This window comes from Pollachius pollachius (assembly GCF_949987615.1).
Source record: "Pollachius pollachius genome assembly, chromosome: 19".
Lineage (NCBI taxonomy): Eukaryota > Metazoa > Chordata > Actinopteri > Gadiformes > Gadidae > Pollachius > Pollachius pollachius.
Genome location: NC_136952.1, coordinates 16,862,413 through 16,882,749, shown reverse-complemented (window position 1 = coordinate 16,882,749; position 20,337 = coordinate 16,862,413). Strand labels below are relative to the sequence as shown.

Here is a 20,337-nt window from a genome sequence, read left to right as displayed (position 1 = left end):
CTACATGAACACAAAATTAACATAAATGCTAAATCCTTTTCAATTATAACAGTTCTTGCCTCCTGGGGAGGCACTCGAGTACTACTCAAGTCTTTCCTATGCAGAAACATAACGAGGTAATTCCCTCTCTGGGTAACTCCGACCTCCATCTCACCCTCACATGCAATCCCAGTGTAGGACGGTGGGACAATGAGCTTCTGGAGCGGATGGCGCTGGTGAAGGGCCCTGGCCCCACAGGGACCCATAAAAGAAAAGGTGCCATCCACTGCACAAAAGGCGGGATACATTTATGACACGGCCAATGAAACGACATAAATCAGGATGAGATGAAAGGAGTGGTTATGGATCTGTGGGAGACAACGGATAAATCCCCATCGTAGAATGAAAGGTCCATGTGAGTGTTTTACTCGCACTAGCCTGCTGGTATCAGTGCAGGCCAAGGGATGGGTGTGTGTGTTTTATGTAGGTACTTCCTTCAATCAGAGTCTTCCTCAACTGTCTTGTGAAATCATATCATTGAAATCAATAAGTGATGAACGACGATAACTTGATCGAAAAACGACTGGCAGGCAGTTGTAAAATACTTTTGCTCTCCGTCGCTCATTTGCATAAAAGTATATGGATATGCATTTAGATGCTTTTATCTTAAGTAACAAGGAATAGGTCCTTAAGGAGCAGGGGAGGTTAAGCTTCTTTGCTGCTCAACGAACAGGTACAATACAGGAATAATAGGAATCAAACCACTGCCTTCACCACACCCTAAACACTACTGTCCTGGTGTATCCATGGCAATGGCCTGAAAGGGGCGTTACTTGTTGCTCTGTGTTTGAAGCATGGCAGAATAAAATAGACGGTTTTATAATTTATTTTAATTTATATTGCGCTTTTCTAGACACTCAAAGACACTTTACAGTGAAGGGGGGGACCTCACTCACCACCACCAGTGTGTAGCACTCACTTGGGTGATGCACGGCAGCCAATCTGCACCAGAACGCTAACCACACACCAGCTTGAGGTGGAGAGTGAGGGAATTAATGAGTCAGCCAATTTTACAGGAGGATGATTAGGGGGCCAGATTGAATGAGCCTGGTTGGGCCAGGACAGGTTTTCTACAAAACTGGCCGCCTCTGACATTGTGTTCCTTGACAATTACTGTTCAATGGGTGTGCGTGCGTGTGTGTGTGTGTGTGTGTGTTTGTGTGTGTGTGTGCATGTGTGTGGATGTGTGTGCGTGTGTGTGTGTTCAGTATTCAACACCAGTCTCTGACAGCCCTCATAGCTGACTGCTAGTAGTCATGGCAACATTTGATGGCAATATCTTTTCAGCAAGGGTGAAAGATAGATAGAAGAAAGGAAGCAAAAAATAATACAGGCATGACTTTGACAGCTCACGACCCCTCTTTTATTATTCTATACCTTTCCCTTGTCTCACCTTGTGGTTAGAGGGGATAGGCCTTTTATCACAGAGGTGTAACAAAAACATGTGCATCTCATTAAGTCAGTCATGCCAGTGCCCATTGTTAAAATCATGATATATATAGGCCAACCGAATGCATTCAAGCAAACCCATTCACCTTTCCTATAGTTACACTATTCTACACCATCATTATCATAACAATAATCAGAACCATATCGTCATCCAACACTAATACCACCGGGGCCCTAGACCACACAATACAGGCACCACATCGATGTTACACGATAACCTCTGGAATTCATCCTATCTGGCTAGCTTTTGGGACTTCTTACAGATGAAGGAACCAAAGGCGGAGTGTTGTGAGTTATTTCAGAGCATCCTACCACGTTCTGCTCTGATCCCCCGTTTCCATTGCCTTGGTCCCTCTCCACATAGTCTGAGGACAGGAGGTTACTGCAGACAGACAGAGGTGTTAGGATTAAATACATGGTGTGTGTGTGTGTGTGTGTGTGTGTGTGTGTTTGTGTGAGATTGTGTGTAGGTGTGCGTGTGTGTGGTTGTGTGCGTGGGTGTGCGTGTCTGTGTGTGTGTGTGTGTGTGTGTGTGTGTGTGTGTGTGTGTGTGTGTGTGTGTGTGTGTGTGTGTGTGTGTGTGTGTGTGTGTGTGTGTCTTTGCTTACTGGTTGAGTTCCAGGTCCAGTATGAACTTGGTGCCGAATGCCTCCAGGACAAAGCTGGCCTGGGCCAGGTGGATGGGCTGAGATTGAGAGGGTGGTGTATGAAAAGAGAAGAGATGGCTCTTATTATGGCTGCCATAAAAGAGATCCAAAAATAGGATCAGCATTTCAAACTAATCAATAGTAGGTAATACTGATATTTCCCGTTTTTTCAAAAAAATCTCAATTTGAGGTTATGTTAAGTCTAAAAGGGCCATGGCTTCTGATTTGTGGTGCCACAAGGTTGTCCGAAATTGATACATTTAGCATTAGATAATTATAGGTCTGTATCATTCGTATATCCAAAGCAGTTGGTCTTAACCATGGGATTTTAGGGGAAAGGAGGGCAGCTGACTGGAATAAGCCAGTCCGTCTTACATTTACATTTAGGGCATTTAGCAGATCTTTTTATCCAAAGCAACTTACAATAAATACAATTGTCAGTAGAAGGAGAAACCATATATCACTGTCGGTACAATGAGGATGTTCACAGAACCAAGTGCTAAGCACCAATCATGGTAGGTAACCCATTCCCTGTATACTTTTTTTTTGTGCCAGGAAGTACGACATACAATAAGTGCGTACATTAAGTACCAGGATGTAAAAAATTCAATAAGTGGATACACTTATTGCACACTTGTAGGTCTGTCTTGATGCGAGGACTCAACAGTTATCCTAGGTAACTGAGATATGGGCTGGGCTTGAGTCCAGCTAGACAGCTTCCACAGAGAGCAGATGAAGGGCAGGTCTCATCGCCCACTGGCCTGAAGGACAGCAGCGATGGAGACGGTAATTAGAGCCCAGATTGATATGAGACCTATCACCTAATATCATGCGGTGGGTTGAAGGGTGCTGTGCTTGGGTATTCTCAGGGGTGGATGATGTGATACAAAGTGTTAGATATGTGACCACTGTGGTCATCTGACTTGAGGGCCAGAGGACAACGAAGGGGATCATGAAAGACGTCATGCGAAACGACGGTTGAACTTTGAAACTGCTTATGTTCTAGACGGTGTCAGATCAGCGCCTGCCCTTCTGGTTTTAAATCGTATGAAGAACAGAAACCTTTCGATAGGGCAAAGCATTATATTCAGGAATATAATGTTGAATATTTTGTGGTAAGAAGTATAAAATATGTAAAATGTGTAGGTCTACTTTGAGTTAAAGGGGGGATATCATGCCACCAGGTGTGCCATTTGAAAATCTGCCCTTCCCTGTTCCTTAGTGACATCACAAGGGGGCGTGTCAACCTACATGTATGCTGGATAGACCAGTCTACCAGCCTAACCAGTGGACTGTAGCAAATGTTGCTGATCTATACATCCATCATACATATAGGTGTTCACACTTACTTGTGATGTAACTAAAACACAGGAAGAGGCAGATTTTCAAACGGCTTGTAACGGCTAATCACACTCACACCTGGTGGCATCACCCCTTGAAAAGTTCACTTGAAGAGGCGTGTCTTGCTCAGGTGCTCAGGTGGTAAGATGTGTACAAGCTGAGACTCGCCTGGTCTCCCTCCGTGTAGTTGTGCACCCGCGTGGCCAGGTGTGCGGTGAGCACTTCCTCGTGGGAGTGGCTCTTGTGAAGGAGCCGCTTGGGTCGGACCACCTCCACCTCCTGGATGTGGCTCTCCCGGTCCCAAACGCCTTTAAGCCCGTTTAAAGCACCGTCAAAATCTACGGCTGGATGCGACGGCCAAATGATAAACCGGTGTTTAAAAAGGCAAATTAATGATAAGAGTTCTAACAGTGGATATGAAGGCTGCTGTAGAATATCGTTAATAGATCAGATCAAAAGATCCCTGAACCTCGTGACTAAAGTGGATCAGCCTGGGACTAGACATCTGATATCAACAGTTGTATATCTCAAGTTAATCGTCAGTGAGTCAACCAAAAGGGAAAACATGACATTTTCACAATAGCTACATTTAGCACTAAATGTTAATCTAAAATGAATCGCAGACCGTGTCGGTGAAATACAGAACTTGAAACAGTAATCGATCCAATATTGATGAAGCTGTACGGGAGCGCCTCACTGAACCAGACCGCTGGGAGTGAGCCGACGTCCCGCGCTAGATTTGGCGGGGATCTGAACGCGGGAAAGGGGGGACGACACCACACGGCCATCCGGTAGTAGGATCATAGAAATCACTACGGTGATCTGCTGCGCATCTCAACTCTACTACACATTTCCGAACTAACTTAATACGCATCGTATATAATATGCGCCAACACACAGACAGCACACATCCCCGAGGGCAGGATAATAAAAGTACCCTCTCCTATAATTACGGTTGGCCTAATTCAATAAGGAGAGGGCAACGGAGCCGACAGATAGTCCGTGTAGTGGGACCATTACAACCAGTACTACCCAGACTAAAGCTGGTCCGTGTGGTGGGACCATAACACACACAGCATCCCTCACACCGCTGGGGGATTAACCCAATTCTAGAAACGTTTTCCAGGTCAAAAGCCCACCTCTCCATCACCATCCTCCCCATACCTGTGGCGGCACACTGTGCGCTCACTGCGGCGAACAGCAGGCATCGCACGGCCAGCATGGTGCTCACATAGTCCCTGAGGTCTCCAGGAAACGGTGAGGACGCGTCGGATAAAAGGAAGCTGTTGATAGGCGTCCCCTTATCTCAGTGGACCGATCATACATCCGTAAGACATTCTGGTTTCCACATGTGTCGCTCAACACAACCTATAGGACCCACCGCACCCGAGTGACTGACAGCCAGGTACTTGTGTACGATTTTCAGTTTTTATATTGTTTTGGGTCCAATATCCTCGGTCGAAGTATTCGAGGCTCCGAGATGAACGCTTGATACTGGAGGAGAGCGAGCGACTCGACGCGCGAACGGGAGCGGCGCGGCAGAACGCGCCTGGAGATCAAAGCCCACCCTGCCGTCACGTGCGCCGCTGACGCTGCCGTGGCAACCCCCGCCTGGAGAACAGCTCGTGAGGCTCAAACCTCCAATAATATTTATTACATTGCAACTAGGAAAGACATTTCCTGTAAGTGCTGGAGTCAGTGCAAAGTGGGGTTGAAAATATGTTTCAATAAAGCCACATAAGAAATGTGGAATGGCCTAAATCAAGTGAAAAGGCTTGAACTGCGTTCAAGTCTAAATGTTTACATTGTTAACATGCACACCATTTACTTTTTTTTTGAATGGTTGGAAACAAAAAAGTCTAAGAGAAGTAGCTAATGTGATCAAGTTTGAATACATTTGAGATAAAATATAGAATAGCTGAGCTGTTGAAATGTAAATGTAAAGTTTGAAATGGTTAATGGTTATTTCTTCACATCTAGTTAATCGACATAAGATCACAAAATGATGAGGATTATCCAGTTGGACTCCTTGGAGTCCCAGCTTTCATACGGCATTTCGTGATGATGGAGATAGCATGACGTGAAAAATATTGTTTCTAAGCAGTTGATTAATATTTTTTGCGCCAGTAAAACAAAAAAAAAACCATAACCATTTAAGCTTAACATTTTGTTTCTAGGTTAAATATTGACATTGTTAGGCTCCCAACGTCCGCAATGGTTAGCTTTTGTGATAGCCACCGTGGGCTAAAACGTCCTCACGCTCTAGCCTCGAGACCAACTGAAAATATACGAAGCGGATTTTAAATTAAACGGTTGATTGTGGAAAAAGTATAAATTATATCGAACATCAGTTTAGATATATCTGAAGATCAAAGTGTGTTGATTTATTATATGTTAAACAAAGTTTAACGGTTGAAAATGCACCAAGTTATGAATCTGAAGTCCGAGAATGGGCGGAATTGAGTCTCTAGGCGAAACATTTTGGAAGTAGTTAGGTCCCATATTTGCAAAGAATAATAAAGAATAAAGCCTAGGAACGACAATAGTTAGGCAATGCTTACACACTCACCTAATTAATGTACATCGATAAGCTAGTTAACAGAAATGTATTAATAAATGACTATATCAAACTGTGGAAATTGAAGGCATATTGCTGAATAACTCCTTCATATATTTAGCTGACTCAATCATTACAGGTAAAAGGACATCAGTCAGTTAGTCAGACCTAAATTATATGTTGTAGGAATACAATAAACGAAAGAAATCCATGTATGATTTACCAAAATTAATCTCTGTAAATTATGTCTCAAATGTCTGCTGTGAGACTCCCTGCCTGACCTGGAACAATTTAACATATTAGTTAAAAAGGAAGTTAATAAATAAGGTGCCAGATTATTGCTACATTAGCAGGTTGAAGAGGATAACAGGAAGGAACGATCTACTACGCTCACACCACATCCCACATTAATATCGCTCAGAAAGAAAGTGAACAAAGAAACTTAGCCAGTGGTCATTTTCCATGGTGCATTAAAATGGTAATAGTTTATTCAGAAATGTTCAAGCTATGGTTATCAATTTAGAGGTGAGGTATATCGAGATGAAGAAAATCCATTTATGCCGAAGTGGTTTGGTGTGTTTATGGTAAAGATAAAAACATACGCTGAAACACAACAGTAGAAAGTCAATAGGTCAATCGGTCCTCAGTGATCATAACATTTATTTCAAATTAATTTCACATTTCAAAACAATAAAACACTTTCACCATGAATAAGCTGCCATTTGTGGAAAACCACTTGCGTCGTTCTCTTCTCTTTACATATATTATTCTATATTGGAGATGGAGAGGAAAGCCGGTTGTCCATTTCTAAGCTCATTTAAGTGATACACCGTCCAAAGTAAAAGGAGTTAGTTTGAGCTTCCCGGCATGGTCACTGATAGGGGTGTCCCTCAAAACGAAAAAAAGAGTCCACTGCACAAAAGCACTTCAGTAATAATCGATTCGTTATCATAGATTCTCGGGTTCTCAATCTTCAGCCTCAAGACTTAAGATTATGAGACTTGGTCTCCCATCAGGCCTATCAGAGTATCTCCCCCTTAGACGTCCTGTGTGCAGCCAATCCACTGAAGTGGCTAGAGACAGGGGGCAGGTCAGAGCTAGTCCTGGCACCATCCCCTCCCGAAATCTATGGGTCACCTTCAATGGTTCTCATGAAGCCGATGGTGCCATTATCACCACCCTGTTTACTGGGCAGGCAGCAGCTGCTTGAGCTACAGCTACTCCTCCCTAGCAGAGCTCTGACCCTGGGCGCTCCACAGCAACAGAGTGCCGGGATGCACTGGAGGCTCGCTAGCAGCACTTAGGACTAATTGAGTAATAACCCTCGGAGCAGAGGCTCATTAAATTCTCAATAGCATCAGAGAGGCTGAAAGCCTGATGGTCCGGGGGTACTTTATGGAGAGGCAGTCACCAAAGGGTGCATGTGTGGTTATACTCTCTTCTGGTAAGAGGCTCAAAAGCAGGAAGAGTAGGATGGTGAGGATGATTGTGTTCACCTTTTACAACCCATTGACCAGACACTCTTGAGTTCATTGACACATGATTTTAAACATTCATCGTAAACTTGCTTGGCTTCTTTGGAGAACCTAAACGGTGAGGATGTGAAACATTAAATAATAAGCGAATGGACTGTGAGAGGAGGAAAGGCAACGTGTCCAGTGTTGACCCTCAACACACCACCGTGCTACAGGACCCTGCTGGTGGTGGGCTGCAGGGCGGAGTGCAGGCGGGCCTCATAGCTGCTGTTGTGCGCCCACGTACAGGCTCTCTGAAGGAGCTCCTGGTCTAGCCCACAGCTACCCCGGGTGGAGAGGAGGGATTCCTGGGGGGGAGCTCCTGTCGAGGCGAGCCGGGAAAGGAACTCGTGGTCCCAGTCCGATTCCGAGGACGACGGGGAGAGGCCGGCTACGTCCGGCACCAGGGTGGACTCGATGCACACAGAGGAGACGGCTTGGGGGAGGGAGCACTGACTAGACTGGGTATGGTGGGACCCGAGAGGGGTTTGAATGAAAAAGGAACAGTCTGGAGTGTTGGGAGAGACCGGGGAAGGAGGTTGGTCCCCCAGACCGGAATGGCTGCTTGACAAACGACTGGGGGGCTGGGAGAAGGCCTTGGTGTCTGGCACAAGGAACGAGGTAAAAGTGGGTTTTGTGGCCTCTTTGACTCCCTCTGGAGGGACCGGGCCACAGGAAAGAGAATCCCAGAGAAGGGACTTTAGATGGAGAGGCTCGCCAAGACCTAAGTCCCCTGGTGGATCTGACCTCATGCAGGCCTGATCCACCGTGAAGTCTGTACTGGTGCACACTGGGCCGAGGTGTACAGGGCCAGGGAGGTCCACAATCACGTCATCCTCTGGTTTACAAAAGGACTGCTGGTCGACAGAAAATGCCAGCCTCCTCCTCTTCGTGGACTTCCCTCTGGGGCTGGCAGACCGGCTGCGTCTTTTAGAGTTCGATGACATTGACGACATCAGGGGGAAGAAGGAAGATCTACACAGGGCCAACGGGGGGCTGATTTCAGGACAGAACGCTTCAATTTTCTCTAGAACATTGAACAAACTGTGGTTTGTCTCAGAACCAGAGACCTGCATGCCTTGGTGGGTGGGACGGGGCAGGATTGGGAGCTCAGGGGTTAGCTCTGGCGGGTCCGAGAAGAGGAAGAGGAGCTCGTAATGGGTGTCCAGGGTTTGGGGACTGAGGACCGGGGGCTGGGAATACGGATCAGAATTTTCCACATCCGAGATTAGCTTGCAGGGGGAGAGCGGCTCGAGTTTAGGGGGCTGTCGGAGGGGCGAGCAGGGGGTGAGCGTCGGGGGGTCCAGAGATCGCAGCCCCATGCTTGGCGAGGGAGGACGTGGGGCGGCCAACAGGGCAGCGAGGATGGGCGCGCAGGTCGGATGCGAGGCGTGGTTTGAAGGCACGGTCCGGGGGGCTGGAGACGGCAGAGAGGGAGGTTTGGTGGGGAGGCTTTGGAAGGCCTCGTCGAAGGCAGCCACTGGGTTCAGCAGCGCTTTGACGGCCTTCTCCGCTTCACCGTCACTGAGGGTCAGCAGGTCGGCCGCACCGGGGCTGGGGGTGCACGCTGAGGTGTGTAAACTGGTGGGGGCATAAACACATTACCTCAGACACTATAAATTAATATATACACACTGTACATACCTGTGCAGGTCGAGCTGTAAACCAGTTTCACGAGCTCTGTCTGAGTTATTATCTACATGAATATAACATCTGCTATTCATGGTATTAGAATAATCAAAATAGAGCCAGATAGAGCCAGGGTTTTAGAGGGGTCACCTGTCGAGGGAAGGGTCAGTGTGCTGGGGTGGGTTTGGGTCGAAGCCCGGGAGCAGGCTGGCAACCAACTGGTCCAACGCACTGTAGTTGGAGGTCTGCTGCAGAAACCGACGGTGCTTGGCTGACACCAGGTGCTGAGGAACAGAGTGAAGACACACACAGTAAGCGCCCCAGGACAGACAGACAGGCCAGGGGAGAAAATGACTTTCAATGTCATTTGAATCGTACACACATCTCAACGGTTTCAATGGGATTCGAAACGATATACATTAGGGCTATTTCAAATGACACACACACACACACACACACACACACACACACACACACACACACACACACACACACACACACACACACACACACACACACACACACACACACACACAACAAGCTATTCTATATTTTATCTCAAATGTATTCAAATCGATCACATTAGCTATTTGTTTAACTCTTCACTTTATTTGTTTTAAATGGTTTGCATGATTTTATAGTTTCCTCCATTTACCTCCTCCTGGTTGGTGAAGGCCTCCAGGCAGCATTCACAGTAGCCCTGGACCTTGTTGAGCGCCCGCCATGGGGAGGGTTTGAGTGGCAGGGGGGGCTCCGGGGGGCCCAGAGGTCCGCTGGCCACTTTATGGGACTCTCTAGAGAACACAAACATTCATTAGAAAGGCTGTTGTAGGACAGATTTGTATCCATTAGAGTAGAATGGATTTTTACACAGCTTTGCTGAATACCTGATTCTGATTAATCAGTAATTCGGCATTCTGCAGGCTGTTACACATGCCATCCGCTGTTCAGAATTAATAGTTTGTTGTTGTTGATGCTTTGACCATAGGTCATTGGCCAATTTAAAAAATAATATAATAATACTAAGTTACTGATTACATCACTTTATCTTAAATAGGTTGTTTTAGGGTTTGGTTTTCCTTGTAAAGAGTAACCAAACACTTAATAGTTATCAAGGACTGCACCCCCTTTGTTTAAATAGACAATATAACCTAAATTAACTTCTTCGCCCAAATTGTAGCAGTTCCCTTCAACCTTCATCCATATTAAGTGATATTTGCGTACAGTCTTGGCCCTTTGAGTTTAGAAGACCCTCTGGTTTGACAAATAGAAATGTCCAACCAATGTGTGTCGACTAGCTACAATATATTTCCAAGTCGTACTCCCATTACTAGGCTAGTGCCTGGTATCTCAGTAGGTAAAAGACCATTACTAACTTGGTGTCGCATTCTTGTTCCGGACCTTCCTCGGGGCAGGGAGGAGGAGGGGCGGGCTCGGAGGGGCCGAAGAGGCCCGAGAAGCAGAAGCTGGGGAAGCTCAGGGACTGGACGTACAGAGGCTTGTACTTCCTGTGGAGCACCAGTCATCATGTTAGTGTAAGGGTCAGAAGGCTGTTGAAGTACAACACTAGAGGGTGCATTCTGGATTGGTGAGTGGAACACAAATGATACTAAATAATACAAGCATGTCAGGTAGCAATAGTTTGCTATCTCTGCAATCAAAATAACTAGAGGTGGACTGAAACATAAACTTAAGGTCTGATTACATACATTGAAGTCTGTGCTACAAAAGTAAGTTATTCCTCAAAAGATTTGTTTTCAAAAACACAGATGCTTTGGTGCAAAATATATAGAACTCTAAAAAAGCGTGTTCAAGAATGCATATGAAGCGTTGTATTGGAGGCAGACCCTAGCGAGTCTCACACACCGTTTCAGATATCGTGGGGTTGGATTTCCCTGGGCACAGGTGCCATCCGACAGGGAAGGGCCCCTTTCATTAGCTAAAATGACAGGGGGCACTGAATGGAACCTTTGGCTGGGGCAGAGACCTCCCTGACCTGGCTTGTGTACAGAGCCGTCGCTGTGGACTGGAAACGGTATCTGTCCCCACTGGTAGAGCACTGGGCTCCTGGGGGCCGCTTCACTCAGTGCTCCTGACACTCTAGCTGCCTGAACTCACTAAACTAATCACGATTAGGAAAATCACCAGGGCCGAAACTCAAGCCGCCGGGGTGAGCCCACGCACAGTGGGAGGGAGGGGGTAGCTGCAGACCGGTCACCCTGGGTCAACGACGCCCTTTATCGCTACTGTCATTTGGAGCTGAACGTAGCGTGTTCCGGGGCATAATAACCATCCAACCTTCCTGTTCCAATGGAAAGATCTAGAAACTGATCACTTTTCTCTCTGGCCTCTCGCCTGCTGCTTATATATAGCCAGGCTTTGCAGTCCAAGTCCTAGACAGACGTTTAGCTTGTTTAAATGAGTAAAACAGAACTAAGAGTTGCGCTGATGCGCTGCTTGTGAAGTGCAGTACACACATGGCCATTGCATTCCCCGTCGCCTTAAGTTGTGTGGACACGTGGGACACGGGACAGATCGCCACATGAACCCTACACACGGTGCCTATCCCAGGTTTGGTTCATGCTGGCTCTCGCATATCAAGACTCAAAATGAAGTTTAAGTGTTGGAAAGTGAAGTGGCTAGAGTGTGTTGTAAAAGCAATATTGTGTGGTTAAGGTGTTCTACCCAGCCAAAAGAATTCTGGGTTTGATCCCCAGTGCCTGCTTTCCACCTGTAGGCATCCTTCAACAAGGCTGCATACCTGCTCCTAATTTACATTAATGTGTTTTCACTGGACGTCACTCTGGATATAAGCATCTACTAAATAGTCAAATAATGTACAGTATCTTAGGTTCCAAGAAAAAGGCCTGGATCCCTTTTCTTAAAAGGATTTAGAGGAAAAGCTGAGGGGGGGGAGGTATGGTTTAAAGATCTTGAAGGGTATTATTTCACTTGGATTTAAATGTCAAACAAAGGCAGTGGAAGCACTTACTCTACCGGGAAAAGCATGATAGGAAGAAACTCACTCACCTGCTTAAATCTTCCACTTTGAGGTAGGGGCACTTCAGATCTGCAGCTAAGGACAGAGTATGCAGAACATTGTGGTTCATTTATTATAGATCATTCATTTTATAAATATAAGAAAGTATAAAGTTTGAGAGTTTGTACAATTAATTCAGAATATGATTAGAAATATTTTGAGACAGTAATAAAAGTGTTTATGAGCATTAACAAACCTTTAACGACACGAAGAGCTGCTTTGCTGCAGTTCTTCAGCTGATAAAGCAAAATGAAACATACAATGTCATCCAAAGCCCATCAAACCAAACTGATAGATACATAGATTTTTGCATCTTCTGAGAAAATTACCTCAGCTTTTTTCTGCTTGGTGTTGAAGCTCTCTCTTGTTAATCTTTGTAGGTACAGCAGGATATCTTGAAATCCGTTAAAGAAACACCTCCTCTACCATACAGAGCATCCATTCCACTCCACACTGTGCTTCAAGTCTACAGTATTGGCTTGCATAGTTTGGACTTTGGAGTCATCAGAAATAGTCCCATTATCCTTAACATGGGACTTTGATATGAAATATGTCTGTTAGCATGAGGTACACTGGCTTTTTTTAACACATACCCCTTGTTTAGCCTCGTATTAAAGAAACATACCACTCCGGGGGATCAACCATAGTGACGCCAAGATAGCGATACAGCACTTTAATTCACATTTGTGACACTTGCACATGCACGCTAATTGCTTTTCAGAAGAGTCGGTTCATGGAAGTAATGTTGACATGTCGAATTAGTAGAGGAAGCTTTCATGGAGCCAGGAGAGACGGTTTCAATGGTTATGGTCTATTAAACAAAACTACTACTGAATATTTGAATTGGCACCCCACCATTCTTAACCTATTGTCAGGAAGAAACCAGGAGACCACAACATTCTAACCGACTGTTCAAGCTCATAACAGGAATACAGTGCCCTCTGCTGTAAGCGAAGACCCACTACACCAAGAGAACACTAAAAAACAAGACAAAAGGGGGGCATCAGTCGAATAGGATACCATCCACATAGAGAATCTGCACACCCCACGAGCGGGCTTTTTGCAAGACACTTCCCTGCAGTCGCTCCTGAAAGAAAATAACAACAAAAGGCCTGTTTGTCAGCAGGACTCCACTGCATCAACAGGAGACATACCAAACCACAGAGACCTTAAATGTCAACCACCATTGTGACTACAGGACCACTCACATTGTTGCGAATGGCTTTCTCCAGTAAGGCCATTCCACGACTGCCGAAACACTAAAAAGAAAAAGAAAAAAACATAAGCAAACAGTCTAGTTATAAACATCAACACTCACCGCAAGCTAAGATTTGACTAGTTGATGAGGCGGATTTCTGAAAGTTTTGACAGCTACGGCAACGTAACACTGACCACATCATTAACACGTCATTATTCAACAATTACTTTATTAATCTAGGTTGAAACACATCAATATAAAAAAATCTTGTTTGCCAGGGTGAACTGGCCAATAACAGGGTAAAATACAAAACGAAAAACAGAACATGCAACAAATACAAACTCATTTTTGACAACTCCCCACAGCAGCCTTTCTTTTTAAGGTCTATTTACAGCCCGCTCCAGGATGAAAGAGCAGCAAAAGAGATCTTACCCATCTCAGTCCCAATGTACTTTACATTGGGTGTACTGTGAAGCGCTTTGATTTTATGATCAAACCCATTCTAGTATTTTCAAACCCAGCAAACAAATATAATACGCAATATACACACTAGCAAGCATAGATCATGCTTAGACAAGAGCACGTTTGTGTCTCTGCAAACACCTCCATGTTTTAAAACAGACGGACACCGAACAGACAGGCGAGGGACAGACCGTGGGGCGCGCTGGGAGGGGCGTGGTCGGCCACGGCCGGTCCATGGAGTCCGTCTCCCCTCGCCCGCCTTTGGCCTCCGTCTTGGCGGGCTGGATCCTCTCCTCTGGCGACGCCTCCTGGCTCCCGGTCACCAGGAAGGTCACGTCCTTGTGGAGGAAACCCTCCACCTTCTATCAGGGACAAACAAGAGGAGAATAAACGGTTAATGGTCTGCCTTTATAAAGCGCTTAACTAACCAGTGGCCACTCGAAGTGCTCTACAATACTGCCTCACATTCACGCACACATTCAAACACCGACGGCGGTGTCTGCCATGCAACGCGACGGCCAGCTCGTCGGGAGCAGTCAGGGTGAGGCTCAGGGACACCTCAAGGCTCAGGGACAGCTCCAACACTCAGCTAGGAGCCAACCTGCTCTACTTCCTGGGCCACATGGCCCCCGAAAAAAAGACAATCCTGGTGTTAGCTGATCACCAGCTCCCCCATTTGCTTTGTTTGGAATCTAGAGGTCCAGTGTGGCTCAACTGCTGGTAAACACTGGAAGGGTTAGGGGTTCAATTTCCACTGGAGCCTCCCATGCAAAGGCATCCATGCATGGAATTGGAAGATGCTTTAGATAAAACCCTCTACCAAATGACATATACTCTTATTTATTAATTCCTCTAAACTGGCAATGGGAGTAGAAAATCGTAGTTCTTGTATCATCATCATTGTGGTTTTACCAGTGTGGATGTAAATGCCTCCATCTATGAGTTTAGGAGTTCTAATCACACACAAGCTTTCTGGATTTTCTTCTTCACCCAACGAGAACCTTTCTAGTAGCTTAGAGGTAGCTTGTAGAAGGAACAGGCCTATGTGTTAGCAGTTAGCCTACCCCTCCCAGGTGAAAGATGGCCTCCACCAGCAGGGCGGCTGCCCGTCTCTTGACGTTGTCCAGGAAGAAGGACTTTCCCGTCAGCCTCTTCTCCCCAGGAGGCAGGACACCAAGGAGGCCTCCTCCCATGGCTGACTGCAGCAGCACAGGAACAACATGCAGGAGAACAGTGTGAATGTGAAGCTATCTTTTCCATTCTACTTTTGCATACTTATTGCAGTTCTTCCAAATCTCAGGGGTCATCAGAGATGTATTTGGGTTCGTCGCCGCAGTAGTTGACTCATAAGCTATTGAGTTTTTGTATTTGCTTGCACTTAAAATGTACATACAACAAGACCATCATTGATAGACACTGGGAAACAACTACACATTATGACTTAACAATATGTTATGTAACATTTGTATTTTAAGCATTTTCTTGGAAACCATTTTCACCCCTCTTAGCGTTAATATCTTCATTCTTGCATCTTCATTTCTTGCAAAGTCCACCTACCATTTCTATACTATGTCAATTGTGAATAATACAAGAACTGCATTTAAACTGTATTAACTATATTTGACAATTTTAACTCCTCTTGGCGCTAAAACATTAACATCAATTTGGGTTATTTTAACAGCACATTGGAGCTTCTTATTTAGAAGTCAGATAGATGTTTAATGTTTTTTTCACATAATAAGCTAGGTAATGCCATGTCTGACAGATTTTAAATACATATCTTCAAAGGTTTAAAAAAGAGAGATGAATGAACACGAGAATGTCTTGTGGAAATAAGTTTTAATAAAGTAACCGCTAAAGTAAATTGTCTCTTAATTGTAGTTATGATACTTTTTGCAAAGTCCACATACCATTTCCATACTATGTCAATTGTGAATAATACAAGAACTGTATATTCATAGTAAAGGTCGTGATTTTACATTTTAAAATGTCATGTTGACTGCAACATGCAACACATTACGATTGGCTGATCGTGGCTTTAGACTCAAACATGCCCTTAGATACATGATGAAACACAGAGCCCCTCTTGAAGAGCTGGGACGTTTAAGACCTTTATAACTTAATAACATAAACCATCATATATGCATCAGTAGTACCATTATTAATGCAATATAAACCATACAGGATCATGTACACCAGGGCACACGGTCATGGTAAACTGCTCTGACCTACATGATAAAAACATGTAGTCAACGAACCAGGCACACACCTTAGCTAAGCTCCTTTTTTGAAGGCTAATACAAGTTCTACCAAACTTAGCTTAGCTCCTGTTATTAAGGCCAATATAACACACCTTAGTTAAGCCCATGTTATTAAGGCTAATGTAACACACATTAGTTAAGCTCCTTTGGTAAAGGCTAATATAACACCATTTAGCTTAGCTCCTGTTATGAAGGCCAAGTTAAAACCCCTTAGCTTAGCTCCCCTTATGAAGGCTAAGTGAACAGCCCTTAGCTTAGCTCCTGTTGTAAAGGCTAAGGTTACACACCTCACTTAGCAAGGGAACGGACGTCTGGTGTCCTACCCATCCGTTGCAATCATAAAACAGTACTCACTTCGTGTTATGTCCAAAGGGATATTGGTATATTATCTCACTTAAGAAGAGTATATAACTTAAGCAGTACAGACAGCCGGCCCGGCTGGTTTGGAGCAACCGCCGCTTTTTAAAAACAAAAGCCCAAAGCCAACGTCACATCCGGTATTATACGGCCCAAAAGTCTGTAAATAGAAGGCACCAAGAAGCAAAAATGAATGTTGACAATTCATTTTTATAGCGATTGTAAACAACACTTCTAATAAAAAGTTATATTATTTATTGTAAAGAAAACAACAACAACTGTCCTATCCGGTCTGTACTGAAAAAGTTGTACATTTTAGCAATCAATAACACCATTGTTATGGTTAAGTTAATACCCTAATTTCCATCTGTTTACCAGGGATTGAGTAACACTCTCATTCAATTCGTGGAGGTTGGGGCAACAAAGGACCAGACATGTTGTTTCCTCAATTTATTTATGAATGCCCTTGAAAAACAACACATGCAGGTTTTAATTTCAACAGAATAAATGACTTTCCTATATTGAAAACAGCACAACCCTTCATAACGTTTACAATCTAAAGACATCTGAGAAACTTAACTCAAGCCAGAAGTACCTGGATCATTATTTATTCCCTTTCTTCTTTAATGCATTCAGTTTCAATCATGTAAACAAGGCCTTAATAAACATTTTTGAAAGGGAGTAGAACGAACTTCCATGCTTTACTGTAAAAAAGCTATTTGACATTGGACAGTATACTACATTTAAAAACAGCCTGTTTGATAACAGCAATGTCAACCTTTTACAATACAATACATAACAACACTGAGTGGTTTCAGTTGGTTCAACACTCACAAAACAGAATCTTATACTGAAAAATTATATTTTTTGACAAAAAATGTAAGCCTTTCACGCAAAAATAGCTTGCTAAACAAAACAACATGGACAATATGTTGTGTATTGCAAAACAACACACATTTCTTGTGGCACTTTTGACAGCAGTTATAAGAATAACTTATTTTTCAGGAATTATTCATGCATTTGACTTCATATGATGACAATAAACGTTCAGTTTTACATGTACAATTATATTGCACGTCGAAAGAGAAGAACGATGTAAAATTGGATAATACACGTTTTAACCACATGGACTCACGAGTGGCGGCCGCGTTGTCTTGGGGTCAGTCAAAAGTTTCCGTCTTATCATAAATAAAATAGCGTATGTCTTTTTAGGGATGCGGTTTCCAAATTACATTACTCTTTCAGTTGCAGGTAACCTAAGGCACGTTGGATAACACAGCATAGCTCAACGTCTAGATAAACGTCTTCCCATTAATGAACACACAATACAAAAATAATAAATACCAAATCAGTGAGGGATTATGCTTCCTTGAATGGCCTAACATTTTAACAACAATAGTTTGGTTACAATACAATTAGCTATATAAGTAACTGAAAAATGTTTGGTTATAGATGAAATGCCCCGGAAATATGTTTTGATTAAATGTGTAAATGTGTGTAATATAAAGGGAGCTTTAATGGGAGTATTTTAAAATTGTACACACTTACCTCCTCTAAAAAAACAAAAAACATCACTATCCAAGAGCATTTGTCCCATGTCTACCTTGAAAATAACAAGAGAATATAATAATACAATTTGTTTTAAAAGATTTTAGAAAATATTGCTTAATGTTGACATCTTAACATTGTTTATTTTGCATTGTTTTTGGCACATCAATCACTTCTTGATGTGAACATCATTTCACACTTAGTTGAGGTTGCATACACTTCAGTACGAGTCCTGCATAACCAAACAATGCCGAGCATAAGACCGGCCAATAGCTAAGTATTCACTGGACACTGAACTAACTGATATCTAAATGAAGCATGTTAACCATGGACCCAGCCTTGCCTTGCCCCCCCCTCCAGCCCATCGTACTCCTCCTGCCTAGATCCACTCAGACCCCTTCACTTCTCCGTACTTGCTGTTGCAGCTGCTCCCACTACTACCCCCCTGGCTCCTGCCACTGGCCCGACCCAACCCCGGGCGGGACACGCCCCGCTGCTTGCGGCCCCCGCTGTTTGCCTTGTTGCCGTGGGACCTGCAGTTCTTGTTGTAGTCCCCCTGCTGGCCGTAGGCGTTGATGGCCGCCTCCAGCCGGTTCTGAGCCAGGTGCAGCTCCTTCCGCAGGGCTCCGCAGCCGTCGCCCAAGCCGCCACCGCCGCTACCGGTCTTGGGGAGGTTCTGGTCGTTGGCGAAGCACTGGTTCTCCTCCTGGGCGATGTTGGCCCGGTTCTGCTGGCAGGCTGCCTTGGCGTTGGTGAGGTCGGTGAAGGGCAGTGCCGCTGGGGGCGGCTGCAGCACCGGCTCCTGGTACTCGTTGGAGTCCAGCAGGGGCTTGACTGCGAAGTTGTAGCCGGGCGGGGCCGACGGCGTGTTCCAGGAGAAGGGCACGTTCCCGTATGCGGGCTCTGTCGCCGGCCCTCTGGCCACTCCGTACGGGTGGGAGGCCTCGTCATTGGAGGGTGTTTGGGAGCGCTGGGAGCCCAGGATGTCACAGATGGTGCCCACGCCCAGGTGCAGCATCTCCCAGAAGTTGAGGGCCAGGCAGAGCAGGGACACGGCGTACATGATGAGCAGGAAGATGGTCTTCTCGGTTGGCCGCGACACAAAGCAGTCCACCGTGTGCGGGCAGGGCGGGCCCGAGCAGGCGTACGTTGAGGGCACCGCCATGCCGTACAGCGCGTACTGCCCGAGCAGGAAGCCCACCTCCAGCAGGGAGCGCGCCAGCAGCTGGAGCACGTAGATACGCATCAGCCCGTCCTCCTTGATGCGTTGGCGCCCGTCGTGGCGCGCCTTGGCCTTGACTCCTCCCCCGTCGCCCCCGCTCGCGCCCCCGTCGCCCCCGCCCGCCGCTCCCCCGATGCCTCCGCCGTCGCTCTCCGGCTCGGCCACCTCGTAGATCATGGGGTCCTCCTCGTGGTCGTCCTCTGCCTCCTCCACGCCGCGGTGCTGCCTCCGGGCGCCCGGGTACTTCCTGGGCGCGCGGCGCTGGGGAAAACCGTCCCCGCCGACACCGCCGCCGCCCCCGACGCCCACCCGGTCGTCGGCGCGGGCGATCTTGTTGACGGCGTAGCCCAGGTACATGAGGGAGGGCGTGGCCACCAGGATGATCTGGAAGACCCAGAAGCGGACGTGGGAGAGCGGGGCGAAGGCATCGTAGCAGACGTTCTCGCAGCCCGGCTGGCCAGAGTTGCAGATGAACTTGCTCTGCTCGTCGTAGTAGATGGACTCGCCGCCCACCGCCGTCAGCACGATGCGGAACACGATGAGCACCGTCAGCCAGATCTTCCCCACGAAGGTGGAGTGGTTGTGGATCTCCTCCAGCAGGCGGGTCAGGAAGCTCCAGCTCATGGTGGCGGGAAGGGGAGGAAGCAAGGGAGGGATGAGAGTGAGAAGGGAAGAGTGGCCGGGGTGGAAGCAGGAGAAGGGGAGAGGAAAGAGGGAAGAGTCACAAGGGAAGAAGCAGGGGGAGGGGAAGTAAGGAAGAAATTAGGGGAGATGGTATTGAAGAGATTAAAGTAGGAGGCAAGGGAGGAGCAAATGGAGAAGGGAGGGAAGGAAGGAAGGAGCCACGGAAGGAAGGGGGCAGGGACTGAAGCAGTTTTTGCGCTATGCAGGACTTCTGTCGAAGATAAAATAATGGGCTGAAGATTAGTGCATGGAATCTGGATTAACATTAGCATTATTACTGTTGTCATGCGGGCTGAGGTTTACCTCAATTCGTTATGGATAAATAATTATTACAGGAATAAATATACCAATGGGAAAGAAATTAAAACTAAACGTATGATAAAGAGTTC

At 45.8% G+C, this 20,337-nt stretch overlaps 3 protein-coding genes across 3 annotated transcripts in view; all 3 read right to left on the bottom strand.

Moving 5' to 3' along the window:
- Nucleotides 1-4,978, bottom strand: part of LOC307090754 (disintegrin and metalloproteinase domain-containing protein 11-like) — a 29,702-nt gene extending 24,724 nt beyond the window's left edge. The window contains exons 1-4 of the mRNA XM_079757518.1: nt 4,641-4,978; nt 3,645-3,820; nt 2,097-2,173; nt 1,801-1,870 (exon numbers count right to left, since the gene is read on the bottom strand). Coding sequence (XP_079613644.1) covers nt 1,801-1,870; nt 2,097-2,173; nt 3,645-3,820; nt 4,641-4,698 — 381 coding nt within the window. The 5' untranslated portion in view covers nt 4,699-4,978. The remainder of the gene's footprint in view (nt 1-1,800; nt 1,871-2,096; nt 2,174-3,644; nt 3,821-4,640) is intronic.
- Nucleotides 4,979-6,665: 1,687 nt separating this feature from the next.
- On the bottom strand, nt 6,666-16,599 carry dbf4b (DBF4B-CDC7 kinase regulatory subunit). The gene is made up of 12 exons (XM_079757178.1): nt 16,492-16,599; nt 14,941-15,075; nt 14,068-14,238; nt 13,425-13,475; nt 13,237-13,303; nt 12,546-12,610; nt 12,413-12,452; nt 12,207-12,252; nt 10,553-10,684; nt 9,832-9,970; nt 9,327-9,460; nt 6,666-9,128 (listed from the first exon to the last, which is right to left on the bottom strand). The coding sequence occupies exons 2-12, from the start codon at nt 15,067-15,069 to the stop codon at nt 7,718-7,720; spliced, it is 2,385 nt and encodes a 794-aa protein (XP_079613304.1). The 5' UTR covers nt 15,070-15,075; nt 16,492-16,599; the 3' UTR covers nt 6,666-7,717.
- Nucleotides 16,600-18,421: 1,822 nt separating this feature from the next.
- LOC307090760 (gap junction gamma-1 protein-like) lies at nt 18,422-19,888 on the bottom strand (the record flags this gene model as incomplete). Its single annotated transcript, XM_079757527.1, has 1 exon — nt 18,422-19,888. One exon carries the CDS (start codon nt 19,886-19,888, stop codon nt 18,422-18,424), a length of 1,467 nt encoding a protein of 488 aa, XP_079613653.1.
- Between the last annotated feature and the right edge of the window lie 449 nt (nt 19,889-20,337).

Bases quoted from the DNA above. Each gene is read 5' to 3' on its own strand.
- dbf4b (XM_079757178.1), bottom strand. From the start codon at position 15,069: ATGGGAGGAGGCCTCCTTGGTGTCCTGCCTCCTGGGGAGAAGAGGCTG. The intron at 13,476-14,067 runs GTCTGTCCCTCG...TTTTCTTTTTAG, and splicing joins CCCTCCCAGCGCGCCCCACG to TGTTTCGGCAGTCGTGGAAT. The intron at 9,129-9,326 runs GTGACCCCTCTA...TGCCCCCACCAG, and splicing joins ACTGACCCTTCCCTCGACAG to TTTACACACCTCAGCGTGCA.